We start from the raw sequence: 26,370 nt of genomic DNA, 5'->3' as shown, positions 1-26,370 counted from the left end.
CAGTCACACTTTCCGCATAGACTCCTCCCTTGGCATTAAGTCTGATCCACCTGCATCCTTGGCTTATCTACGCCTGCCTGCTTTACCAGAGTGAAAGTTTCTAGGAAGAGCATGGACTCTTTTTTTTTCTTAAGACAGAGTCGTTCTTTCGTCTAGGCTGGCATGCAGTGGCAACCTCCACCTCCTGGGTTCAAGTGATTCTCCTGCCTCAGCCTTCAGAGCAGTTGGGATTACAGGTGCCCACCACCATGCCCACCTAATTTTTGTATTTTTAGTAGAGACAGGGTTTCACTGTGTTGGCCAGGCTGGTCTCGAACTCCTGACCTTGTGATCCGTCCACCTCAGCCTCCCAAAGTGCTGGTATTACAGGCGTGAGTTACCGCACCCGAACTGAGCATGGATTCTTGAGGCAGACTGTTCTGGGTTTGAATCCACTTCTGCTTTATAATCATATGCAAAGTACCCTGAGCTTCAGTTTTCTCATCTGTAAATTTCATAATGTTGCCATCTAGTACTTGGAAGGCACTCAGTAGTGGTAGCTCTCTTTAGCTTCCAATTTGCATATAAAGAATGCTGTCCACTTTGGGAGGCAGAGATGGTCGGATCGCTTGAGCTCGGGAGTTCATTGAGCTCAGGAGTTCAAAGTCAGCTTGGGCAACATGGCGAAACCCCATCTCTACCAAAAAGCACACAAAAACTAGCTGGGCGTGGTTGCTCGAGCTTGTAGTCCCAGCTACACTGGCGGCTGCGGTGGGAGGATGGCTTGAGCCAGAGAGGCAGAGGTTGCAGTGAGCAGAGCCTGCCCTTCCCTGAATGTGTGGTAGGTTAGAAAGTCAAATGGAAAATAAATTACTTAAGAAAAAAAAAAAAAGGCACTCTGTGTTGTGCAGAGAAAGGGGCTTTTGAATATGGGCACAAGGAAGTGAGTGCCTGAGATCAGGAATCATCAACTCCCAGACCATCACAGCTGAAAGGGAGGAGAGATGATGATGATGATGATGATGAACAGCAGGAAACGTTTTTGAGAAAGTGCTGTGTACAAGTGTTTTTGTTTGTTTCGGCTTTCCCCTTTAAAATCATGTACTTTGCATTCTCTTATTTAATCCTTATAGCAATCCAGTGGGGGTGGGTATTAGCACTATTTTACAGATATAAAAACTAAGGTGTATAAAGTGTCCAAGAACACATAGTCAGGAGCCAGGACTCCCAGTTCCAAAGTTCGTGCTCTTAACTGCCTTTAGCTGCTGTGGTGACTGAGTCTAATCCAGTACAATTTTACAGGTGAGGCTCAGGGAGGGGAAATTGTCTTACCCAATTCTTAAAAAAAAAAAAAAAAAAGACTAGAATTTGTGCAAATCCGGGCGCAAATCTGGTCAAGGAATTATCACAGAAACTCAGATTTAAGAAACATTTATTAGATCCTTCCTTCCTTCAAAAAAAAAAGCAACAACAATAACAAAAAACAGTTATTAAGTACTTGCATCACTGCAATCCATCCTGAAAGCGAAGTACTGTAATACTGAACATGGGGAAACAGGCTAAGAGGGATAATTCCCCCCAAGATCAATTTAGCAAAATAGCTGCACTGCCGGGCTCACACATTCAGGTCCAGAGGCTTCCAGCAGTTTCATTAACCTAATCCCAGGTTCCTTCCTCCCGCACCTGTGGGTCTGAACCAACAACCCCTCCCCCCCCGCCATTTCCCTGGACTTGGAGCACGCTCAGAGCGGTGCATTCTGGGATTCGTGGTATCCCACGAAGAATGCCGACTCTGTGGGCCAATAGAATCCGAGTATAGACGACTGTATCCACCTCTGAGGTCTGCTGGTTGCTCAGGCCTCCCTCAAACTAGCCAATGAGAAGTGCATGGGTCCTGGTCGCCTAGGAAACCGCGTGACAACAAGATGGCGGCACCGCTGGACGGCTAGCGGTCCTGCGTGGTGAGTCTGGCCCAAGACCTTTCTGCTCCTGGAGTCTCCACGCAGGCTGGAGCCCAATCCCCGAGAGCCCCGAGGGCCCGCGAGCTCCGCGGCTCCCACAGGAGAGATTCGAGACCCTGCTTACCAAGACTACGCTTGGAGGCGGGAGTAGGCGACACGGCTGCCAGGGCTGGGTTAGGTTGTGATAGACGTCGCTCCCTGGGCGCGTCCTTGGGGGCATTAGGGAGTGACTGCTGGCAGCAGGTCGAACTGTGTCCCCGCCACAGCGCTGGGCCCTGGGGGTGACGGACAGGCCGAGGAGGTGTGAAGAAGGATGTTGTAAGTCAAGCACAGCACTGAGGTCGGTCCCAAAGATGTGGAGGCATGGTACACAGCTTTGCTCTTAGAGCCGGATCTGAAGTGGGTGACAAACCTACCTTAAGGAGCTTTCGGCCTGAGAGGAAGCCATAGTCCTGCCCTTGGAAGCCCCAAAGTGAAAGAGGTAGACATGTCCTCAGGGCTCCCCATTCTGAAGGAGAAAGAGACACAGCCCTGCCCTCAGGAGTCCCCCCAAACGGGTGGGGAAATGCAGCCTTTGCCCGCAGTGTCCCCCGTAATCAGGGAGAAGATTAACCTGGAGGCAGTGTCTGATTGGACTGGAGTGACACTGGAAGTAGGAAAGTCAGTTGAGGGCCATGTGACAGCCCCTAGAATGGGCAGTGAGAGTCCTACTAGGATGGCCGACAGTGGGCATGGAAAGGGGCAGCTGTGTGTGAGAGAGTTTAACCTGCAGGGTGTGGTGTAAGAGGGAAGGAAGGAGAGAAAAATGTTCTGGTTGGGTGACGGGGTACCATCAAGAAGGGAGAAGTGGGAGAAAGTGAGTTTGAGGAAAGATGTTGGGTTTGGTTTAGGAATTTTTTTCCCCTATGGCAGCTTTATTGAGATATAATTCACCTACTATATACTTCACTCCTTTACAATGTAAATTTCAATCGTTTTTGGTATATTGCAGTATATATTCCGTTTATATGAAATGTGCAGAATGGGCAAGTCTATAGAACAGAAAGTAGATTTGTGGTTGCCTAAGGATGGCTGGGAAAGAGGGTGAGGGCTAGAGGGTAAGTGGGAGGTGACTGCTAAAGGATACAGGGTCTTTAAGACTGATGAAAATGTTCTCAAATTCTGGTGATAGTAGTACAGCTCTGTGAATATACTAAAAACTTAAATTTACACCATAAGAGGGTGAAATATGTGAATTATATCTCAAATGAAAAAGTTTGTATACTGTATAATTCCTTTTATATAACTTTTTTCAAGTAAGAAAATTATGGAGATGGAAAATAGCATTCTGGTTGCCAGTGGTTAGGGCTGGGGGAGGGGTGCAGGATGGGTGTGACTGTAAAGAGGGCCACAAGGGAGATCTTGGTGGGTCTAGAATAGTTCTGTATCTTGATTGCAGTGGTAGTTACCCATGTGACTTGACCTATGTGATTTAATCTGCCCATGCGATCAAACAGCATAGACCTGTACATACAAACTGTATAAAAAATGTCAGTGTCTACGGCCATACCACCCTGAACGCACTTGATCTTGTCTAAAAAATGTCAGTTCCTGATTTTGATATTGCACTGTAGTTATAAAATGTAACTACTGAGGAGAGCTGGGTGAAGAATACAAAGATCTTTCCTAATTTCCTGTGAATCTATAATAATTTTCAAATAAAAAGCTAAAATATAAGTGAAAAACAAACTGAAGGGGGGAAAAAAAGAGTTAGCTGGCCAAGGGAAGGGTGCAGGTAGGAGTGGGGAGTTGAGGCAGTGGGGACACATGTGCATTTGAGGCATTGCCAGCAGTTCAGGTGGCTCAAGTGTGGGAGGTGGCAAGATGGGAGATGAGCCTGGGCAGCACAGTGAGACTCGTTTCCAAAACCTCCCTAGTAGAGGTCCTTTAGTTCTAGATATTAGTGACTTAATCTGCTTCATTTACTGAATAGAGTAGTAGCCTTCAGTGATGTCCCTCAAGTGCACTCTTTCCAGAAGGAAGAGGGAAGGAAAGGAAACTTAACATTTATGAGTGCCTTTTATGTGCCAGCAATGGCAAAAACTCAGAGCAGCCCCAGCTCACATTTTTCAGTGCTTTCTTTGAGCTTGGTGCTGGGCTGGACGTTCTCTGTTCTCTCTGAATCTGCTCAGAACCCTGCCTGCGTCTGTACTATTACTACACTATTTTACACTAAAAGAAACTGAAGATGGATTGCTCCAGTGAGTGGCAGAACTTGGTGTCCTAATCTTGGTGTGAATCCTGCCTGTGGGTTGCCCTCTCTGGCTCTGAGATGTTGGGAGTGGCACATGGTTTCTGGTGGGAAGGAAGGAGACACTTGGGCTTTGTGCCACCCAGCTCACAGATGGATGGACAGCCTCCTGGGTAGTAGTGTTCCCAGGCTGTAAGTTTGAGGAAGTCCCAGGCTTCTGACTCATTTCTGCATCCCATCCCATCCCATCCCATCCCATCCTCACTGCCCTTTCCCAAGCACCATCAGACCAAAGGTCTCTCAGGTCAGAGTGGAGAGCCGTATTCCCAGAAGAGCAGTCAGATAACAGAAACTTCCGGAAACCTCTGTCGGGGCAGTGGAAGAGGCAAAGGGTACTTTTGCCTACACAGTGCTTCCCATTAGGAAGAAGAGCCAGGGAAGAGGCAACTTCAGGCTACTCCCTGGGCCTGGAGCCCTGAATCTGTTGCCTCTGTCCCCAAGGGTTGACTTTCTGCATTCCTCTAGGGAGTTCCTGACAGCTGGATTCTAGAAGTGGAACTATGAGCTCACCTTTGACCTCCCTTAGCAAGACCCGGAAAGTGCCCCTGCCCTTGGAACCTGTGACTCCTGGGTAAGGAGCCAGCCTCGGGGGTCTTTATTTTCCTGCTCCTGTGTCCTCTTCCATCCTCCCATGGCCAGAGGATAATGACTCCTAGTGTCTTGGGGAATACAAAGAATGGTCACATAGCCTTCCCTGACCACTGTCTTTTTCTTTACATCTTCTTCTGGGGTGCCCAACTTCAGATCTAAGCATGAACTGGATTGTGCTTTTAGTAAGGTATGGGGCCTGTAGGAGTGGCTTAGCATCCCATCTGTTTGTTCCCTGTTCATTGATTAATTCTGCAAACACAGATGGTCTATGGACCCATCCTGGGCCAGGCCCTGTGTAAGGTTCTCAGTAAAGGGAATCTTTTATATCTGTCTAGCACTTTCATGTTTTCAAAACATTTTTTACCTCTCTTCCTTCTTGCTCTTTGGAATACCACTTTGAGTCATTCTAAGGCCTAGGAGATTCAGAGAGGTTAAGCAACAGGCCTCAGCCTTTGCACAGCAGAGCTGGGGCTGAGCTCATGAGCTCTGCAAGCCTTATAGTCTTCCCACCTAATACTCTGGTCTTCTCACCCCTTCCCCATCCTCCTCCATTGGGCAGAGTCAGACACCTCAAAGCCTGTCTTCTGGCTCACCCCAGGCTAGGGCTGGGATTTGGGGCTGGAAGTCCTCAGGAGGCAGAGGCCTGCTTCCATTTCTTTGAGCTTTGGCTGAAGTCTGGTGCCCAGAACGCTATCCCTGGTATCATTCCAGGGTTCCTAACTTATATTTCTTCCTTCTTCCTGCCTGGGTTCCCAGGAGGCGAGGAATCCGCATCTACGGAGATGGTAAGTGGGCCCTGCCCTCACACCCTCTTCACCTCTCATGTGCCTGCACCTCCTACAGTTGGGCTGATGGAGAGAAAGTGCACGACGAAGGCCCTTGTCAGCTGGAGCAGCAGCCTCCACCGTGTTGTCTGCAGCTCCTGCGCTCTTCTCCCTGAGGGCTGGGCTTCCCTCCTGTAAGCTCTCAGATTAGGAGACCCCACACCCTTGGCAAGATATTGCCACTAACATTTGAAACCCTTGACCCACTATAGGACTGGCTAGTATGTGCCTAGAAACCATGGGAGGGCCAAGAGATTACCCAGCCCAGGGGTCTGTACCCAGCCACCTTTACCCCTCCAGCCTCCTCCAGCGTGACAGCCTTTTCTCTGGGAGGCCAATCCACACACTGCCACCCTGACTCCTGTAGCTCAGGCCTTCGGATCCCTGGCCCCCAACACCCCACCATGGCATTGGCATTGGCCATGCAGGTCCCCTGGGAGCTGGGCTGGAAGAACTCCAAAAACAGGCCCATTCTATTGGATCCTTGCTCCGAAGCCTGGTGAATTCTCTCCTCCTACTCCCCGGGGTGCAGTACATAGGCTGCTTCGAACTGGCCAGGGCCCAGGGCCTGAGTTTCCTCTAGGCCTCGGCCCAGAGCGGTGACCTAGGCATCCCTGTCTGCAGAAGATGAGGTGGACATGTTGAGTGATGGGCGTGGCTCAGAAGAAAAGATCTCAATCCCTTCTTGCTATGGTGGCATAGGTGCCCCTGTGAGTCGGCAAGGTGAGAGCAGAGGCCTGAAAGGGTCTGGGTCCCGGCAGCAGGAGGGGGCCTCAGAAAGGGCAAGGCAGGGGGAGGCATGGCCCTTCCTCTCACCTGTTGGGTCTGAGGCAGCTTCTCCCACTCCTGGCTGATAGTGGCCAGGACGTGGCTTGGCATAAAGCCACACAAGCTTCACCCTTAGCTCAGGGCCCAGCCCCAGGCCAGGCTGTGGCTGTAGTTACCAGGTATGATATTAGTGGGCCCAGGATTCAGGGTCAGGGAGGTATGAAGGGCCTGAGGATAGAGCTCAGCTTCCTGCTTCTGCAGGGCTCTGGCAAAGCCCAAAGTCACCTAGCTAGCCTGCTTAGCATGGTCTACACCGTTGGCAGAGGGCTGTGGCAATGCTGAGTTCAAGGAGGTGCCTCAAGTGGGATGGGGCTAATCAGAGTGGCTTCCCAGAGCAGGGATTTAGCAGGTCTGAGAAAAGGCGAGATGTGGGCAGGCAGGGATGAGCTGCGCTGAGTGCTGGGCGCTGAGTGCTGGGCGGCATCTGGGGTTGCTGGGGCTGAGGTTAGCACTTTCCACAAGCTCGCTAGCCGTGGTCTGGAGCAAGCAACTTCCCTTCTCTTTGTCTCTGTTGCCTTCTCTGTGAGGTGGGCATGGGAACACTGAGGGCAGCGTGTTGGGAGGATTTGATGATATGCTCCTTGGTGGAAAGCCCCTAGCCAGCGCTTGTCACACGGCATGCTCAGAGGGGTGGCTGCCGATCAGGAGGCCAGCCCTAGGGAAGGGCCTGCCGATCCTCTACCATGTCCCTCCATTTTACCAGTGGGAGGAATTGAGGCAGAAAAAGAGACAGGAGGAGCCTGGCCTAAGGTCCAGCAGCCATTTAATCACAAAGTGGGGATCTCCTACACCCTGGCTGGGGTCACTTTCTTTTTTTGTTTTTGTTTTTTTTGGGACAGAGCTTCGCTCTTGTTACCCAGGCTGGAGTGCAATGGCGCGATCTCTGCTCACTGCGACCTCCGCCTCCTGGGTTCAAGCAATTCTCCTGCCTCAGTCGCCTGAGTAGCTGGGACTACAGGTACACGCCACCATGCCCAGCTAATTTTTGTATTTTTAGTAGAGACGGGGTTTCACCATGTTGACCAGGATGGTCTCGATCTCTTGACCTCGTGATCCACCCGCCTCGGCCTCCCAAAATGCTGGGATTATAGGCGTGAGCCACCACGCCTGGCCCAACTTTTTTATTTTATTTGAGACAGGGTTTTGCTCTGTTGTCCAGGCTGGAGTGCAGTGGTGTGATCATGGCTCACTGCAACCTCAGCCTCCTAGGCACAAAGAGTCCTCCTGCTTCAGCCTCCCAAAGTGCGCACAAAGAGTCCTCCTGCTTCAGCCTCCCGAAGTGCTGGGATTACAGGCATGAACCACCACACCCAGCCGGGTCACGTTCAGTAATAACCATGGCAACCAGGTTCTCTCTTTAAAAGAGCTACAGGTGTCCTCTCCCTGCTTTCCCCTGTCATCCCCTCCTCTCCCACTCCCAGCCAGTATCTCTCCCTACCAAGGTAATATGAAGACTGGTCTGTCCTATTTCACTTGTCTGCCAACAGCATCCTACACTGTCCACTGCTCCTTCCTTCTCAGGACCCCCACCAAGTTCTTAGGCACCAAGCTGCTGCCCACCCATTGTCCACTGCTCCTAGGCTCTGCCTCTTAGCTGTCATCACCAGCTCCTTCTTTCCCCTACAGCTTTTTTTTTTTTTTTTTGAGACTGTCTTGCTCTGATGCCAAGGCTGGAATGCAGTAGCACGAACCACTACTTACTGCAGCCTCCACCTGCCAGGCTCAAGCAGTCCTCCCACTTCAGCCTCCTGAGTAGCTGGGACTACAGGCACACACCACCATGCCTGGCTAATTTTTGTATTTTTAGTAGAGATGGGATTTCCCCATGTTGCCCAGGCTGGCCTCGAACTCCTGGCCTCAGGTGATCTGCCCGCCTCGGCCTTCCAAAGTGCTGGGATTGCAGGTGGGAGCTACCGCACCTGGGCACTCAACTTTTCAATGTGATGTTCCTCTGGCCTGGGTTCTCCTCTGTGTCCACTGTGCCCCATTGAGCTCACCTGTACCCCATGTGCAGACAGTTCCCAAATGTTTCTGTGTCAAGACACATTTAACTATAAGTCAAAGAAAACCCTTCCTCACCCAACAGGAACATTAGGAAGCTTTGTTATCCCACACGTGGAGAAGTCCTAAAGAGGCAGCTCCAGGAGTGTTAATTCAGTGACTCAAAGACATCATCGGGGCTCAGGTTTCTCCATCTTTCCATTGAACCTGCCTTGACATGTCAGCCTCATGTGGTTGCACAGTGATGTCTGCAGTTCTGCTTCATACATAGAAAGGACAGTGTCCGGGGAAGAGAAAGAAAAGGCCTGCTTCTTCCTGTATGTTTCTCTTTTCTTCATTCTCATACTTTTTTTTTTTTTTTTTTTTTTTTGAGACAGAGTCTCACTGTCACCCAAGCTGGAGTGCGGTGGTGCGATCTTCGCTCACTGAAACCTGAAACCTCCACCTCCTGGGTTCAAGCGATTCTTGCGTAGCTGGGATTACAGGCATATGCCACCATGCCGGCTGATTTTTGTACTTTTAGTAGAGACAGGGTTGTGGCATGTTGGCCAGGCTGGTTTCGGACTCCTGGCCTGAAATGATCCACCTGCCTCGGCCTCCCAAAGTGCTGGGATTACAAACAAAGGGTCTTGCTTTGTTGTCCAGGCATTTAAAAATACAAAAAATATTTTTTAAAAATTGGTCAGGCATGATAGTGTGCAGTTGTAGTCCCAGCTGCTTGGGAGGCTGTGGTGGGAGGATTCCTCAAGCCCAGGAGTTCAAGGCTGCAGTGAGTTATGGTCGTGGTGCCACTGTACTCCAGCCTGGGCAACAGAACAAGACTCCATCTTTTTTTTTTTGAAACTGAGTCTTGCCCTGTCACCAGGCTGGAGTGCAGTGGTGTTATCTTGGCTCACTACAACCTCTGCCTTCCAGGTTCAAGCGATTCCTCTGCCTCAGTCTTTTGGGTAGCTGGGACTACAGGCACACACCACCACGCCCAGATAATTTTCGTCTTTTTAGTAGAGATGGGATTTCACCATGTCCAAGATGGTCTTGATCTTTTGACCTCATGATTTACCGGCCCTGGCCTCCCAAAGTGCTGGGATTACAGGCATGAGCCACCGCACCCGGCCAAGACTCCATCTCTTAAAAAAAGAAAAAACCAAAAATTAAATTAAAAGTGACCCAGACATTTTGAAGAGTCCTGGCTACTGTTTTCTGTAGTTTCCAGAATTCTGGCTTTATCTGGTGGTTTGCCCATGGGGTGTTAGCCTCAGTCCTCTATCTGCCCTTTTGCCTACCAACTGGACACTAGATTTGGAGGTTTGATCAGACTGAGGGTGAAATTTTTGGCAGTGCTTCAGGGTGATGTGGCCCATATGTCACATATGTCACACCACTTCCTTGTATATGTTGGACAAATTACTCGCTCCCTCTATATATACCTCAGTTTCCTAAAACAGTTCGTTTGTCTCATGGGTGTATTTCACGGATTATATGGGGCTGATCTAAATGAAGTGCTTAGAACAGTTCCTAAGATGCCAGTGGGAGCTGCTGTCAGTTCTTTAATTTCCATTCCCGCAGCCCCTGTCCTCCTCCCTCCACCCCCCCAACTTGGCCTCAGCTCTAGGCCTGGGCTCTAAAGACCTTGTCTGCTTGGCAGTCCCTGGATTCCATGACTCGGAGCTGATGGCCTCCATGACGAGGAAGTTGTGGGACTTGGAGCAGCAGGTGAAGGCCCAGACTGATGAGATACTGTCCAAGGTGGGGCCCCAGGTGGGAGAGGGCCAAGGGCTGGTCTGAGAGGCAGAGGGGCTGGGCTGGGGAGGCCAGGAGTTGGACTAGGGCGGGTGGTTCTAGGATCATCTCCCCCACTGACCTGGCCAGTTTGAGGACCAGGTGTGGCCTGGGCCTGAGAGGCTGGGGGCGGGGTCTTCCCCTCAGCTGAGCAGGGCCCAGTAGACCCTGGATTGGGTGGAGCAGCAGACTTCTGATGCTGGGGTCCTCAGGTGTGGGCTGTGCCTCTCCCCACTCAGAAGAACCTCGAGGGTTATCTGAGGTCCAGGAGCAGTGGCTGTGCCAAAGGGTGGCAGGGGCTAATTGCTCCCCAGTGTCCAATGTAGGGAAAGTTCTGGAGCTTCCCATCTGGGCAAGGCTCTGGGAACCACAGGCCCTGTGTTCACGCTGTGTCTTATATTACAGGATCAGAAGATAGCGGCCCTGGAGGACCTAGTGCAGACCCTCCAGCAGCACCCGGGTAGGAGGCTCTTGTGGGGCTGGTCTGTGCCCTGGGTGAGGCACCTCCCCTGGGCCTGGGGTTCCTGGAATCTTGGACAATGGCTTCTGGCATCAAGAGCATCAAGCTGACTGCTGGGTGGGGTGTGGACAGCTGAGCCCACAGAGGGGCTGTGACATATCCAGAACAGTGCTGAAGTCACTTCGTGCCCTCCTGTGTGGGTCCGAGTCCCATTTGAAGTGTGGAGGACAAGAGGCTCTGAGGGGGTGGTGGGTGGCAGCCTCCTAGAGGCCATTAAGGCACCCACCACAGGGTCAGGGGAGAGGTTAGGGGGCCAAGAGGCAGTTCGGGAGATCCCCAGAACAGTTTCTCCAGGTGACCCTCAGGGCAAAGCTGACCTGGCAGTGTCTTGCTGGGGCAGCTGAAGCCCATCCCTGTCTTTCCCTGAAGCCGAGGTGACCCTGCAGCGGCAGGAGGAACTGGAGTCGATGTGTGTGCAGCTGCAACAGCAGGTCGGGGAGATGGAGGTGAGCGCGGTGGGCCCTGGGGATGCGGGCAGCCAGCAGTCCCCAGCTCTGTGCCACGCACCCTTCAGAAACTAGGTCCGAGCCCACCTCTCTGGGCCCCTCTTCATTCCATCCCACCCAGGACCCTGCCCTGCATTTCCCTACCCAGGACCAGCCCAGAATTTAAAGAGCCACGGAGGTATCAGGGCTGGGGCACACCCCTGCTTTGGAGCCTGACCAGCACTCTGAAATGTGCCCCTCCCCTGCTTAGCAGACCTCATGGCTCCCACTGGACTGAGTTGCACAGTCCTCACCGTGGCCCCTGCTGGCCAGCCCCTGTGTGCCTCTTCATCTCATCTGAACCACTCTGCCCTCCAGCCATGAGGCCCTTCCTCCCAGTCTGTGACCACATGGAGCTCTTTCTCAACTCAGGGCCTTGGGCCGTGCTGTTCCCTCTGCTGAAATGTTCCTCCACCTCCCCCGGCCAGTTCCATTGTCCTCAATCATTCTCCCGGGGCCTCCTCAGTAGGTTCTCCGTCCTGTGCTTCCTCAGTTTCTCATCTCGCTTCTCTGTGGGACTCTGAACTCCACGAAGGAGGGAGCAATTTCCTCCTGTTTATTGCTGTGCACCCGGGACCCAGCACTGAATTGGTTAAGCCATTTGCTGCCTCTGGCTGTGAGTTCTGCTCACTGAGAACTCAGTTAACCCAGTCACCTGTCTTCCCCCCACTCACACAGCCATTCAAACAGCAAGAGAACTAGAGGGACACTAGGCACAGGGAAGGGTCCCAGACATGCATACGTCCTCTGTGTCCCCCACCCCTCCATGGGCCCTGCCGGAAGTTCTTCCTGGGATTCAGGAAGAACTCTCCCTCTCCATGCAGAGTTGGTTTCCAAAGCCCTGGTCTAATTTAAGACCTCGGCAGCAACCCTCCAGGTGCAGCTGAGAGCCCTTCCTGCTCCAGGCTGTTTGTACCTGGGGCTGTCCCTGAGCAGTGGCCACAGGGTGAGGGCTGTGCCAGAGCCTCAGGGCAGGGGGCATGACTGCCCTTGTGTGCATCTCAGCCACCCAGTTATCACTTCATTCATTTAACAGCCTCATCTGGAGGATCTACCTGGGGTGGGCCTGGGGCAGAGCATGAACAAGACAGACATGGTCTCTGCCTACATGAGACTGCCAGCCTGGGGGGAGGGGGACAAATGAGTACACAGGTACACAACTACAGAAAGTGCTGTGACATGATTAAATGAGTGACACCACTGGGCATGGTGGCTCACGCCTAGAATCCCAGCCCTTTGGGAGACTGAGGTGGGCAGATTACCTGAGGTCAGGAGTTCAAGACCAGCCTGATCAACATGGAGAAAACCCATCTCTACTAAAAAATATAAAATTAGCCAAGCATAGTAGCACATGCCTGTAATCCCAGCTATTGGGAGGCTGAGGCAGGAGAACCACTTGAACCCTGGAGGCAGAGGTTGTGGTGAGTCGAGATTACACCATTGCACCCCAGCCTGGGCAACAAGGGTGAAACTCCATCTCAAAAAATAAATAAATGGATGACACCCATAGAGGCACACTGGGGGACCAACTGTGGGGGTGACATGTCTGGTGAGTGAGGAGGGGATGGGGAAGAGGATCCAGGCCTTAGAGAGAGGAAAGGCGCCCCCTCCCACCACATAACTTGGCTCATGGTCGGTGGCTGTGTAGAGAAAGAAGAACGGGAAAAGAAAAGAGGTCGTAGGGGCCAAATCACCTTGGAGCCACCTGTGGTGCCAGCTGGATCCTGTCCTGAAAGAATGGGAAGCCATTGAAGGGCTTTAGTTTGGATTGTCCAGGAGAAAGGCGATGGTGGCTTGAACTAGGGCAGTGGCGGCAGATGGAGCCCAGCGGATGGGTTCCAGGCTGCATTGGAGGGGACATCCCAGGCCTTGCAGGTCATTGTAAAAGAATGGGCCACAGAGGGTTCCCAGGTGGATGGGGTGTCATTTCCAGAGACAAGAAAACCTGCAGCGAGGGAGGTTTGAAACGGGGGTGGGAGCCATGGTGATTAGACATCCAAGTATAGACAGTTGGATATGTGAGTCTGGAGCTCAGGTGAGATCTGCATATATACAAATTTGGGTTCTGTCCATATATATTTGGGAGAATGTGTGGATGGAGCTGGGATCTCACCAGTTGGTGTTGGATGGGAGGGGGAAACGGTGAAGGAAATTGGAAAGGAACAGCCCAGGAGATGGGAGGAAAACTAGCAGATAGAGATAAAGACAGACACATGCCTGTGCACTCGGCGGTGGGAAGGCTGGCAGTGGCTACACGTTGAGCAGTTTGAGAGTGGTGTGGCGATGGAGCCAGGTTCCCGTGGCTTGAGAAGAGAAGTGGGGTGTGGACGTTAAGACAGTTCAGAAGTTTCCTTTGGTAGAGGGGACGTGCAGCCAAGCCCTAGGGAGGCTGGCACGTGGGTCACGTCCCTCAGCCCTGCCTCCTCCTCACACTTGCACCAGGCCACATGGCTCCCGTGACAAGCAGGCTGACTTTACCGAGCCATCGTGTGGGCTGGGCGCCGACGTGGGTGATCTTACTGAGTCCTCCTCTTAAGCTTGTGTGGCAGGTGCTGTCATCTCCATTTTATAGAAGAGGAGTCTGAGGCTCTAGGGGCTGAAGTGGCTATCCAAGGTCACATCCAGGAAGTGGCAAGATCCCCCCACTCATCCCTTTGTCGGGTCTGCTTGGGGGCCCTGTCGCCTGGGGATTGAGGCTGGGCTCTGCGCTGACACCGCCTTTCCCTGGGAAGGGGCTGAGCTGACAGTGCCCTGGAATCTTCCCCTTCTTTCCCACAGCGGTTCCTCAGCGACTATGGCCTGCAGTGGGTGGGTGAGCCCATGGACCAGGAGGACTCAGAGAACAAGACAGTCTCAGAGGATGGCGAGAGGGACTGGATGACGGCCAGGAAGTTCTGGAAGCCAGGTAGAGTAGGGCATCCCCCAGGCCCTCTTCAAAAGGATTTCTCCAACAGCTTGCTGTTGGCCAGCAGCTCCCCAGAGGCCCATCTGATTCATGCCCTGGCCCCCCACCTGAGACGCCCTGGAGAGACCACACCTTGCCCCTGGCACAGTGTAGGGGCGGCCTCAGCCTCCATCAGCACTTAACCTGCTGGCCCATTTCTCCCTAGTCCCGCCTCTGCTCTCTCTTGCTTATCTGTCAAAGACCCAGAGATACAAGAGGTGGCAAGGCCTCATTTGCCTTAGGTTGTATAGTCACCCATCTAGAAGCTGTTGGCTTTTATAAGCAATCCTTCTGGCCGGGTGCAGTGGCTCACACCTGAATCCCAGCACTTTGTGAGGCCGAGGTGGGCGGATCACCTAAGGTTAGGAGTTCAAGACCAGCCTAGCTAATGTGGCGAAACCCTGTCTCTACTAAAAATACAAAAATAAGCCATGTGTGGTGGCACATGCCTGTAATCCCATCTACTCAAGAGGCTAAGGCAGGAGAATTGCTTCAAGCTGGGAAGTGGAGGTTGCAGTGGGCCGAGACTGCACCACTGCACTCCAGCTTGGGTGGCAAGAGTGAAACTCTGTCTCAACTTAAAAAAAAAAAAAAAAAAAAGAAAGCTCACGCCTGTAATCCCAGCACTTTGGGAGGCCAAGGCGGGTGGATCACGAGGTCAAGAGATTGAGACCATCCTGGTCAACATGTGAAACCCCGTCTCTACTAAAAAATACAAAAAATTAGCTGGGCATGGTGGCGCATGCCTGTAATCCCAGCTACTCAGGAGGCTGAGGCAGAAGAATTGCCTGAACCCTGGAGGTGGAGGTTGCGGTGAGTCAAGATCGTGCCATTGCACTCCAGCCTGGGTAATAAGAGCGAAACTCCGTCTCAAAAAAAAAAAAAAAAAAGCAGTCTGTTCTAGAAACTACTCCCAAATTCCCAGGCATGGCCTCCCTCTCCAGGTCGCTATGGCTGTTGGAATCCACCTACTTCTGTGGGCTCCCACCATGTTTTGTTTTTAACTTGGCCACTAATATCTAGAGGGATTTTCCCCCCACAGTCCCCTCCTATGGATTTGGGTCCATAGAACTGGCCATTTCTGAAAACCAGGCCCATTCTCTTCAAAGAATGGAGATTGTCACCCAAAAGATGCTTCTCCAGGCACTAGAGTAAGGCACACCTGGGCCCTCATCTCAATGCCCTCTCATCCCAGGAGTGACTAGGGAGGTGACCTCCTTTCTCTGGGCCTCACTTCATTAACAAAACAGGAGTGTTCTCCTTTCCTGGGAGTTACAGGAGCAAATGAGTTAAATGCAGAAGGCTTGGCTCTGGACTTGCAGCCATTGGCCTGACAAACAGGAGCCCTTGTTTCCAAAGTCAGAGGGCAGGGGTGGTCCTCTGGGAGCACAGCTCCTAAGGGGCCCATTTGGAAGATGATGACACCTTCTTGGTTTCCCGTTTCCTGCTAGGTAAAAACCAAGACTCCAAACAGGAGAATCCTGCCTCCGTTTAGGCCCGGGCTGTGGCCAGAGCCCCCCAAATCTCAGGGTGCAGCACCCTCACCACTTGTTCTAAAAACATCACTTCCCATTTGTGCGCCATTTGCAGCTTTTGTTTTTTTCTTGTTGCCCAGACTGGAGTGCAGTGGCGCGATCTCGGCTCACTGCAACCTCTACCTCCTGGGTTCAAGCAATCCTCCTGCCTCAGCCTCCCGAGTAGCTGGGATTACAGGTGCCTGCCACCATGCCTGGCTAATTTTTGTATTTTCAGTAGAGACAGAGTGTTGCTTTGTTGGCCAGGATGGTCTTGAACGCCTGACCTTCTAATATGTCTTCCTCAGCCTCCCAAAGTGGTGGGATTACAGGCATGAGCCACCGTGCCTGGCCATTTGCAGCTTTCAAAGAATTTTCTTTTTTCTGTTTTTTTTTTTTTTTGTTTTTTTTTAAGGCAGGGTCTCACTTTTGCCTAGGCTGAGTGCAGTGGCACAATCATGGCCCACTGGGCTCAAGCAGTCCTCCTACCGAAGCTGTCTGAGTAGCTGGGACTGCAGGCACATGCACCAAAGCCAGCTGATTTTATTTTTTGTAGAGTTGAGGTCTTGCCATGTTGCCCAGGCTGATCTTGAACTCCTGGATGCAAGCGATCCTCCTGCCTCAGCCTCCCAGAGTGCTGGGATTACAGTTGTAAGCCACTGTGCCCCGCCAGCATCTTCATAGCCTTCATAGCCTTGACAGGGGCAGGGGTTATTCCATTGCACAGATGGGTAAAGGGAGGCACTTAAAAAGTCTATGGACTCATTGAGGGGAGAGGGGCAAGACTTAAGGCTGAGAGCCCATCACCGAGGCAGAAGATGAGATGATGTCCAGCTCGAGGGTGAGGATGGTGAGAAGGTACTGGCAGAGAGATTTAGGTGGAATTCGTGGCCTTGGTATCTGTACCTGAGGGGGACTAGAGGAGTCAGGGATGACCCAAAGGAGCACAGCTGCAGAAAAGATGCTGAGTCCATTTGGGACACAGCAAAGCTGGAGGCTATGTGGCCCGGATGTTGCTGGGAAGGGGAGCGTGGCCCTGCTGCCCAGGACACTGTAGGCCCTGGCATGCCAGCACCAAAGCTCTAACTGAACCCAGGGTGGGTGTCATGGGGAGAGTTCTCCAGGGACCCCTGGCGTGAATGTGAGGTGAGGCCCTATCAGGTGGCCACAGGTGCTCTAAGAATGTCTATCCTGGGTCTAGGCCAGAGGCCTACCAGTGCCGCACCCCAGGCCCTGCCGTGGCAGGTGGGGCTCAGACTTCAGGTGGCCTGCCATCTTGTTGCCAGGCAGCCTTCCTCCTGGCCAGGGCTACCTCCCTGCTCCTTTCCAGATGGCTGGTTTCTGGACCTGGCTCTGTGGATTCCTACTCTGCCCTGATTGGCTGGTTGTTCTCTGAGTGCCTCAAGTCAAAGTCACTTGTGAAAAACACCCCACTCCATTGGAGGCCCTGGCCACATGGCCCCCCATGCCTTCTCTTCCTTCTTTTGTTTTTTTGATTTTTTCAGCTTGGGAGGGACCTTGATTCAGCTCTTCCTGCCAGATGAATGACATGTTTTTCATCACTAGCAGCTTCTGTTCCTGGGATTTCTCTCTCCCCTGCATCCCCATTCCTCTCTCCCCAGGTGCCAGCCTGCTCCTGCCCAGGGCCCTCAGGCTCACAGCCCTCTGGCCTGATGCTTGCTGATCCCTCTGCTCTCCCTCTGTTGGAGAGGCTCCCACAGGCACTGGGGTGGAAGCTTGTGGAGTGTGAGCCAGAGCCGTCTGTGCTGAGCCAGGGGGGATGATTCAAATGTTCTGGAGTCTGGAACTCTTGCCTTAGAGAGGAGGACTGGTGGGGGCGTGAAGGGGCCCAGCAGTGGGGAAGCCATGCAGGGGCTTGGCCTCAGGCTGGATTGCTCACTCTCCTGCTCTCTCTGCCATCTTCACAGAGGATGATGCTGTGCCAGATGCTTCAGGGTCCTCGGAGACATGAAAGGGACAGTCCTGCTCTGGTCACACACCACTCGGGCCAGGTGTTGGGCCTCGGGGCTGAGAGCTCTGGTCAGCTCTGAGGCTCTCACTTCCCTCCTCCTGGTGCTTTCTGAGCTCCTCACTCCCTGCTTCCTGTTCCCCTGAGAATCCTGACCCTCTCATCCCCCTCTGAGGTCCCCACTTCCCCTACCCCAGTCAGTCCCTGCTGCCCTCCATGGCTCCACCTCTCCTTGCCAGCACCTTGAATGCCTCCCTCCTTCCTCCCAAGCCCCACACTCCTGAGTCTGGGTTGGAGTCCCCCTGACTCCACAGCCTGCGTGACTTGCCCCTGGACCTGCCCTTCAATCCCACCAGCCACAGCTGCCTGACCCAGCTCCTCCCCACCTGCAGTTCCACTTCCAGCCTTTGCTCCTGCTCTGTCCCCACAGAGTGCCTCAGCCCCTTCTATCTCCCCTGGCCAGCAAACCCGCCTGCCCTGTGTGGACTGTGCTGCTGCTGTGGCTTTGTGGGGAGGGCTCTCCTTGAGGGAAGGGGCTAAAGGCTCTGGCTGAGGCGGGGTTCAGGTCGGGTCAGACTCCAGATCAGCAGCTTGCTGACCCCCTCTGAGTTCCTTTCCTCCTCAGTCGTGCTGAAGGGCTCCTAGGGCCACTGAATGGATGTGGTAATGAACTGTGACAGCCACTGTCACCTAGCTGTTGTCATGCTTGTCCCAGTGCTTGGCACACGGGCAAGGGCATGTGTCACTGTGTGTGATTGGCTGTGATGCCCATGCACCCAGGCTTGGATGATCAGAGCACGCTGTGACAATTGTCTGCACAGGATGAGGTGGGGACAGGGTGGTGCGTAGCTCAGTGGCAGGGGCCAGAGAGAGCTGCAGGCCTGAGTTCAGATCCTGCCACACCACAGGCTGGCTGAGTGCTCTGGCAGCGACCAGCCCCGAGGGCCTCCTTTCCTGCACTGGGCCCTCTGAGGAGCAGAGTGACTGCAGTAAAGTGCCTAGAGTAGGGCCGGCTTGCAGGTGTGTGGTAACAGTGGTTCCACTTCCTGTTGCAACTGTCTGCTTGAGGGTCGGACAGGCACAGGGAGGGTGGCACCACGTGAGCTGCTGGGGTGCCCTGGCACTTGTGCAGTGAGGGGCTGCCAGCTCTCCACTGAGATGGTAGGGTTTGGTCCACTTCTGGGCTCCACAGCCCCCTCAGTGATACTTACACATGCCATTGTCACTGTTTGCCACACTTGTCTTCACTTGAGTCTGAGCCTAAGGATGGCAGGACTCTGGGCATGACTGGCACGGCCTAGCAGAGCACGGGTGCTCCTGCTTCTACTGGCCCAGCCACTCTGGGCCGAGCCCAGGGCTCAACGCTCCCGAGTTCAAGGGGGTACCCAGCATGGCTGAAAGGCAAACAAGCAAGCAGATAGCAGTGGTCTGTGACAAGGGCCAAGGGAGCCGGCCCAAGGGCTCCAGGCATGCAGCCTCAAGGTGGGCAGGGGGTGGGGATGCTCCTAGCAAGGCTTCAGGAGGAGGTGGGGGTGAGTGGGAGCAGCTTGCGCCGACGTTGAGTGGGTGGTGCTAGGGACAACAGTCGCCATCTGCCAAGCACTTCTTCTGAGCCTCACAGCAGCCCTGTGAAGTGTGGGAGCTTTTATTGTCTTCACTGTACAGAAGAGGAAGCTGAGGCCTATAGAGGCCCAAGGTCACAGAGCTTGGAAGTGCCCTGCAGTGCCCAGCTGAGAGCAAGGGGAGGGGCATTTTGAGGGGAGGCTGGGTAGGCCAGGTGCTAAGTAAGGGTCTTGGGAGTTGGGCCAAAGAGCTTAGACTTGACCTCCCTGCTCCTCATTTTAATTCGCTTGTGGGCTCTCAAAGTTGGATGAGGCCTCAGAGGTGATCTCCCAGCATTGCCACCCTCCCTGGAAAAGGGACCCGAGTAAGCAGCCTCCCAAGAACCAATATTGAGAGGCAGCCTACATGATCACTGACCACTGAGGCTGAGTCACTTGGGCCCTGCAGGATGCATGACCCAGTTTCCTGATCTGTAAAACGGGAACAGTGATGCCTGCCTTCCGGTGCTTGGCACAGGGTCGGCATTGAGACAGGTTCACCAGCTGGAGCTTGCAGGCAGCACAGGGTTCTTACCCTCTCCCCATTGTGCAGAAAGGACAGCTGTGGCTGAAAGAGGAACTGCCTTCCCATTGGAGTTCTGCTGCTAGCTCAGGGCAGGCCTGGGACTTACCCTCTGACATTCCTCACCCTGTGTGATGCCCCCCCACCCCGACTGCACCTCTCTCCATCCACGGGTCAGGCCTCTGTTGAACCCTTGTGGGGTGGTGGTGGCTGACTGGCTTCCCGCGGTCCTGCTGTGGTAGCTCTTCCTGTCTCATTCTTTCAGTGCTGCTTTGCCCAGAGCTGTGGTTCTTCTTCCTGGCCCCAGTCTCATCTCTGCTCTATCACATCCAACGCCTGCTGAACTCACCTGCTTTTACTTCCTTAAGCCAGGGCCATTTTCTTGGCAGCTTCTCTCTTCCCTTTCATCGTTTCTCTGCATCCTCCGTTCTGACCCCATCCCATGTTGATGACCCATGTTCATCAGCCTGAAAAAGCCCTGGCCCTGGGAGGTGGCAGGAGCACTGGATTAGGGGTTGGCATATTTGGTGCTCTTCCTGGCTCTGCCTGGTCTGATCAGGCCATGTCATCTGACTTTTCTAGGCCTCACTTTCCCCATCTATAAAGAGGAGGGAGCCCTGGCAATAGCAAGACCCTGTCTCTACAAAACAACAAATTTTTTTTTTTTTTTTAATTAGCAGGGTGTGGTGACGCCTGCCTGTGGTCCCAGATACTTGGTAGGCTGAGGTGGGAGGATCAGTTGAGCCCAGGAGGTCAAGGTTGCAGTGAGTCATGATCATGCTGGTGCACTCCAGCCTGGGTGACAGAGGGTCCCAGATACTTGGTAGGCTGAGGTGGGAGGATCAGTTGAGCCCAGGAGGTCAAGGTTGCAGTGAGTCATGATCATGCTGGTGCACTCCAGCCTGGGTGACAGAGGGAGACCCTTTCAAAAACAAAAGGGAGAAAAAAAAGGGTTGAGGCTGGAGTTGGATGAGATGATCTGTTCTACTGTTTTCAGGTTTGCCAGTTTGGTTTTAAAGTAGTTAGTTGTTAAAATAATGTCTTGATATCATTCTGTTAGGTGAGTTTTCCCTGGGAATCTCAGGGACTATGGGGGAACCCCAGGAGGAGGTGGGGGCAGGGATAGCCCCTTCAACGGTAGGAAATATAGGGGAAGGAGAAGGCCAGCTGGGGCCTACCGTTTCACCCGCTGCAAAGGCAACAGGAAACACATCTGCACCTCCCTGGTACTGCCACTGCACTGCTGAGGGGAAGGGAATTCAGTCCCCAGAGCCCTGACCCACATCCTGCCGCAGCCTGCCTGTCCTGTTGAAAAACAGCCTCTCCGAGGCCCCAAAAGTTACTGGTATGTGGTAGCGTACGCCTGAACAGATGACTTACTTGGGGGCCAGGTCCCATCAAAGATAACACAACAGGCCCCTGGTCTGTCCCCAGCCTGCATCCACCTGCCCTCCACCTTTCTGCTCTGTTATCTGTCACGGCTGTCCCCACCACTCCATCTTTTCCCCCGAAGCCAGTGCACAGCTGTATGTGCCACATATTTTTCAGAAGAGGAGGCCAAAGCTTTGTCAGCTTCTCAAAGGGGTCTGTGACCCAGAAATAGTTGCACAACCTAAGGTCTGTCCCCTATCTGTTCTGTCCAGCAGCTGTCCCTACATCCTCCCTAAGAGCCATTTGTCTCTCTTCTGACCTCCCTCTCCTGATGGTGCAGATGGGTGGGAAAACAGACTTGAGAGTCAGCCCTGGCTCCCTTCCCAGTTCCTCCTTTCATTTACCACGTGGCTTGGGAAGAGTCGTTTTTCATCTCTGTGGGCCTGTTTCCTCATGTGTAAAATGGAGATAAATAACCCCTGTCTCCTAGCCTCAGGGTTGGCCTAAGGACCACATGTGCAAGGTGGAGTTGGACACAGTAGCAAACATGGACAGGATGCGTGTTCCAAGCTGGCTCTTACGTGGTCATCCTGGAGCCTTACAGCCATCCTAGGGGGCAGATACTACTGTTATCCCGTTCTAGAAGAGAATGCTGCAGCACAAGCATTAAATGACCAGTCTAAGGTCACACAGGTAGAAGTGGAGGAGCTGGCATTTGAACCCGGAAGACCTTGATCCAGAGCCAGGAGCTCTGCCCTTTGCTTTTCAGCTGCCAACCCAGTGCCTGACAGAGATCTGAGATCAGGTCCTGCTTTTGCTGCCTACTGCTGTGTCCCTCGAAAGCCATGTAACTTTCTCTAACCCTCTGTTTCTTCATCTGAAAAACAGAAGTGATTATAGCCTCTACAGATAGGCTTTTAAGACCTGGGGATGAGATGGATAGTAAACCCCTAGCACAAAATAAGTGCTCAATAGAAGACAGCTGCTGTTATTGTCTAGTGTTAGTTGTCCTTCCTTTTCCCCAGGCAGTTACTTAAGGAGACACTAAGACCACTGCCAAGCTTGGGAGGGAGCCACAGAGGCCAGGGCTGCTGGGACACGGCAGTCAAGAGGCAGCTCATAGATGTCTGTCTGTCCTCTTTGCCAGGGGACTCACTGGCACCCCCTGAGGTGGACTTTGACAGGCTGCTGGCCAGCCTGAAGGATCTTAGTGAGCTGGTGGTAGAGGGTGACACCCAGGTGACACCAGTGCCTGGTGGGGCGCGGCTTCGTACCCTGGAGCCCATCCCGCTGAAGCTCTACCGGAATGGTATCATGATGTTCGACGGGCCCTTCCAGCCCTTCTGTGATCCCTCCACACAGGTAGGAGTGGTGTAGGGGGCAGTGTGCTAGTGCCCCTGTTCTCCACTGTTAGTTGGGGATGATGGAGCCAGCTCCCCCCAGGCCCAGCCTGCCCTCCACAGGGCACCCAGGCCAACGCACAACCTGCAGAGGTCCCTCCCCAAGCCCTGGGACTCAATGTTTCCAGAGGGTGTGACACTGGGTGACTCCGGATCCAGGGACTGGCATCCAGACCAGTGGCAGGGCAGGGTGGGTGCAAGCCCCAGGCTCCCCCTTCACTTTTCCTCTCCCCTTACAGCGCTGCCTCCGAGACATACTGGATGGCTTCTTTCCCTCAGAGCTCCAGCGACTGTACCCCAATGGGGTCCCCTTTAAGGTGAGCTGCCCCTCAAACTATACCTTTGGAGATTTGGATGGAGTGGGGATACACAGCCTCACGAAGCAACTCCCATTCTGAGGGGAAGCCACTGCGCCCCCTGGGGGACCCCAGTCTGATGCCTTCCAGGAGGATGAGCCTGAAGCCCAGCTGGGAAGGGAGTGGAGAGGCTGGGCAGCAAGCAGCGCCCTCTGCTGGCACTGTGGAGACAGCCTTGGCTGCGGGGCCACTGCCTCCTAGTCCTCCCCAGCATTCAGGACACCTTGACAAGCTGCAGTCCCTGCAGAAGTGGCCCGGCTTCCCTCAAGCCTCCTGAAGCTATCTGGGTAGGGTGGGAGGCAGGGCTGTGAGCCACAAATGCAAAGCAGAGGGGACAGATGTTGGGACTCAAGGACAAGGTAGAGCGGGCCTGTGGGTAGGTGCCACCACCAGAGCCCATGAGACTATGTGTTCCAGTGGGTGGTGGGTTAGTGCCGCAGTGAGGGCACGTCAGGGAGGGAGCATGTTGCCACCAGGGCTCAGGAAACAGCATGAGTCATGACTGGGGGCGTTGAAGGCATCTGTGCCACCATGGGGGCCTCGTAGCTATCCCTTGATGAGGCAAGTGAGGTGCCGTGTACGATGATGGGGTTTGTGCTGCAGACTGGACAAAAGCAGGGGCTTCGTCCTCTCCTGACCCCCTCACACTCTGTTTTCCTGGTAGGCTCCTGAGATGGGGGTCTCTGAGGAGGGTGTCAGTACTGCAGATTCAGCTAGTGTGGATGGGTGCTTGTAGGAGCAGCAGGGTCCAGGGAGGTGACATTAGAATGAACTATGGCTCTCCTGAGGCCTGGGTTTCCTCATCTTTAAAATGGGGGTTGCATTAGACCATACCCTGGCATGTGTTTGGGCAAATAGCAATGAAAGTGCGGCCAAGGGCTGAAGAGCTGAGCCCGCTGCTGTCTCCCTTCTTTCTTGCCAGGTGAGTGACTTGCGCAGTCAGGTCTACTTGGAGGATAGTCTGGATCCCTTCCCAGGCGAGGGCCATGTGGTGGACCGGCAGCGGATGCGCAAGGCCTTGGACAGGGTGGAGGAGCACCCAGGTGAGTTTGGCCTCCAGGCTGAGCCAGGGCCCGGGGAACCGAAGAACAAGCTCTAGGTGGGCTCCAGCACCACTCACAGTCCTTCCTGGGCCTTGGTTCCCAATGACCCCCCTGCAGGCTCCAGGATGACTGCTGAGAAATTTCTGAACAAGCTTCCCAAGTGTGTGATCTGGCAAGGCGAGGTGATTGACATCCGGGGCTCCATCAGGGATACCTTGCAGGTAAGGCCAACCCTGACTCGCCCAGCCCTCTTAAGGGAACTTTATCATCAGCCCTGGTCCAGCTGCCAGAGCAGTGTCCTATCTGGAGATTCAAGCTGGAGGCCGCTGATGAGTCCCTCAGAGCTGTTGCTCCACTGTCTCCTGGAAACTGTGAGGCTGGTGAGGGCAATGGCTGGGCCCCAGGAAGCAACTGGGTTTGTTGTAAGAGGGCTAAAGTCAGAGTCCAGGCCAGGGGCGAGCCCAGCACCCAGGCCACCCCATCAAGGTCTAAGCCAAAATATCCAACTCAGTACTGGGTACTCCCTTCGTGGTGGCCCTACAGGCCCCTCAGACTCTACCTGGCCCTCATCATTCTGTCTCCTCACTCCCTATCCTGCCTCTCCTTCTAGGTGTCCACCTGTGAAAGGCACCAAACCTGTTTCTCAGGCCTCCCTTACACATTGCTAAGTCCTGTCTGGTCTGTCCACCCCTAGAACTTCTCCCCATTAGCAGCACCCACCACCCTAGTCTAGGGTCTAGAGTGTCTCTCCCAGACAGCTGCCTCCGACCACCACTCCTGCCCCTGCTGACCATCCTCCAGGCTACCTTTCCTGTTGAAATCTTCCAGTGGTTCTTGGTATAAAGCCAGGTTCCTTGTGCTGGCACTCAAGGCCCATCCTACATTGCCAGGCCCCTCCTCATACCAGCTTTTTCCTTTCAGTCCAATTGATCCCCAGCTTCAGCCACACATACTGCTGGGAGTTGCCCAAATGCATCACCTCCTCTAGGAAGCTTCCCCTGACCCCAGGATCTTTGTTGATGCTGTCTGGAATATTCCTGCACCCATTCCACTTCTAAGAACTCGCACTCATCCTTCAGTCACAGCTCAGTTGTCATTTTCCAGGGAAAGCCTTCCCTGACCCCAGGCTGCCACAGGCTTCCAGCCTGGTCATCATCTGTCTCCATTAGACAGAGCATCCTTCCCCTTCCATTACCTCTCCTCTGGTCTTGGTTCATACAGAACACCCCCTCCCGCTTTGCTCACTGGTCTCATCTGTCCCTGGTCAAGGATGTGTCCCTCTAAGGATTGGGGGATGACTCAAATGGGGTCTAAGGCTCTGTTCCACCTCTGTTGATACCTTCTAGAACTGCTACCCATTGCCTGCCCGGATCCAGGAGATAGTGGTGGAGACGCCCACCTTGGCCGCTGAGCGAGAAAGGTGAGGGCAGGAAGGGGAGGTGAGGGCCTGGGGGTGTTGGGTCACTGGAAGCACTGATGGCCTCTGGGTTGTGCAGGAGCCAGGAGTCGCCCAACACGCCGGCACCCCCGCTCTCCATGCTGCGCATCAAATCTGAAAATGGGGAACAGGTCTTCCTACTGATGATGCAGCCTGACAACACCATCGGGGACGTGCGAGCCCTGCTATCGCAGGCCAGGTGGGGGCAGGGCAGGGCCGGGACCACAGAGGGGCTCTGGCCCCACGGCCCAGCCTGATCTGCTGTGCCTGGTCCCCAGGGCCATGGATGCCTCTGCCTTTGAGATCTTCAGCACATTCCCGCCCACCCTCTACCAGGACGATGCACTCACGCTGCAGGCTGCAGGCCTTGTGCCCAAAGCAGCACTGCTGCTGCGGTCACGCCAAGCCCCGAAGTCCAGCCTGAACTTCAGTTCTGGTCCCAGCCCCCGGCCCGGCCCCAGTCCTGGCCCCAGCCCCAAATAAAGCACCGCCCCCTCAACCCGCTGCTCCGACACGCTCTCAGGGGTGGGCCATCTCGCCAGGCATGTAGGAAGGGCCTGGGACCAGCTGGGCCAGGGAGGGGGCGGTGCCGACCCGCCCCTTGGTAACTCGAGCCCCAGCTGGCGGGCTTGGCTGCTGGGTCTTTGTCTTCTAGGTTCCTTTCTCCCAAGAAGGGCTAAGTGGATCCTGTGAAGGGAGGGATGCAGTGGAGGGAAGGAGCAAAGCCTCACTATGAACGTGTGCAGCCAGCTGATACCTGTGCACAGAAAGGCACAGACCCACTCTTCAACTCGTGGGCACACTTCAACACTGCACAAAGCCATTTTGCCACTGTGGGTAGCCACCTCCCATGACAGACTCATGCTTAGCCATTCTGCTCCAACACAGGCAGGCACATGGGATGGCCACACTCGCTGACAGGCATGCAAATGTGCAGTACACACAAGGCACAG

General features: G+C 54.0%; 1 protein-coding gene across 25 annotated transcripts; it reads left to right on the top strand.

The window, feature by feature from the left end:
* Positions 1-1,834: 1,834 nt before the first annotated feature.
* On the top strand, positions 1,835-25,916 carry UBXN11 (UBX domain protein 11). Of its 25 annotated transcripts, none has more exons than XM_035308238.3 (15): positions 1,892-1,940; positions 4,696-4,801; positions 5,578-5,606; positions 6,270-6,368; positions 10,120-10,187; positions 10,659-10,713; positions 11,143-11,219; positions 14,037-14,163; positions 22,328-22,542; positions 22,820-22,897; positions 23,859-23,979; positions 24,097-24,200; positions 25,326-25,399; positions 25,476-25,616; positions 25,696-25,916. In XM_035308238.3, exons 2-15 carry the CDS (start codon positions 4,731-4,733, stop codon positions 25,898-25,900), a joined length of 1,464 nt encoding a protein of 487 aa, XP_035164129.1. In that variant the 5' UTR covers positions 1,892-1,940; positions 4,696-4,730; the 3' UTR covers positions 25,901-25,916. The 25 variants fall into 25 exon arrangements, with proteins under 25 accessions (XP_078186932.1, XP_078186931.1, XP_078186930.1 ...); XM_035308236.3 differs by having other exon boundaries at positions 10,120-10,220; XM_035308232.3 differs by having other exon boundaries at positions 10,120-10,232.
* Positions 25,917-26,370: the final 454 nt, after the last annotated feature.

Source organism: Callithrix jacchus, chromosome 7 (assembly GCF_049354715.1).
Source record: "Callithrix jacchus isolate 240 chromosome 7, calJac240_pri, whole genome shotgun sequence".
Lineage (NCBI taxonomy): Eukaryota > Metazoa > Chordata > Mammalia > Primates > Cebidae > Callithrix > Callithrix jacchus.
Note: the sequence above shows the minus strand (reverse complement) of the source record. Positions and strands in the feature narration are given on the sequence as shown.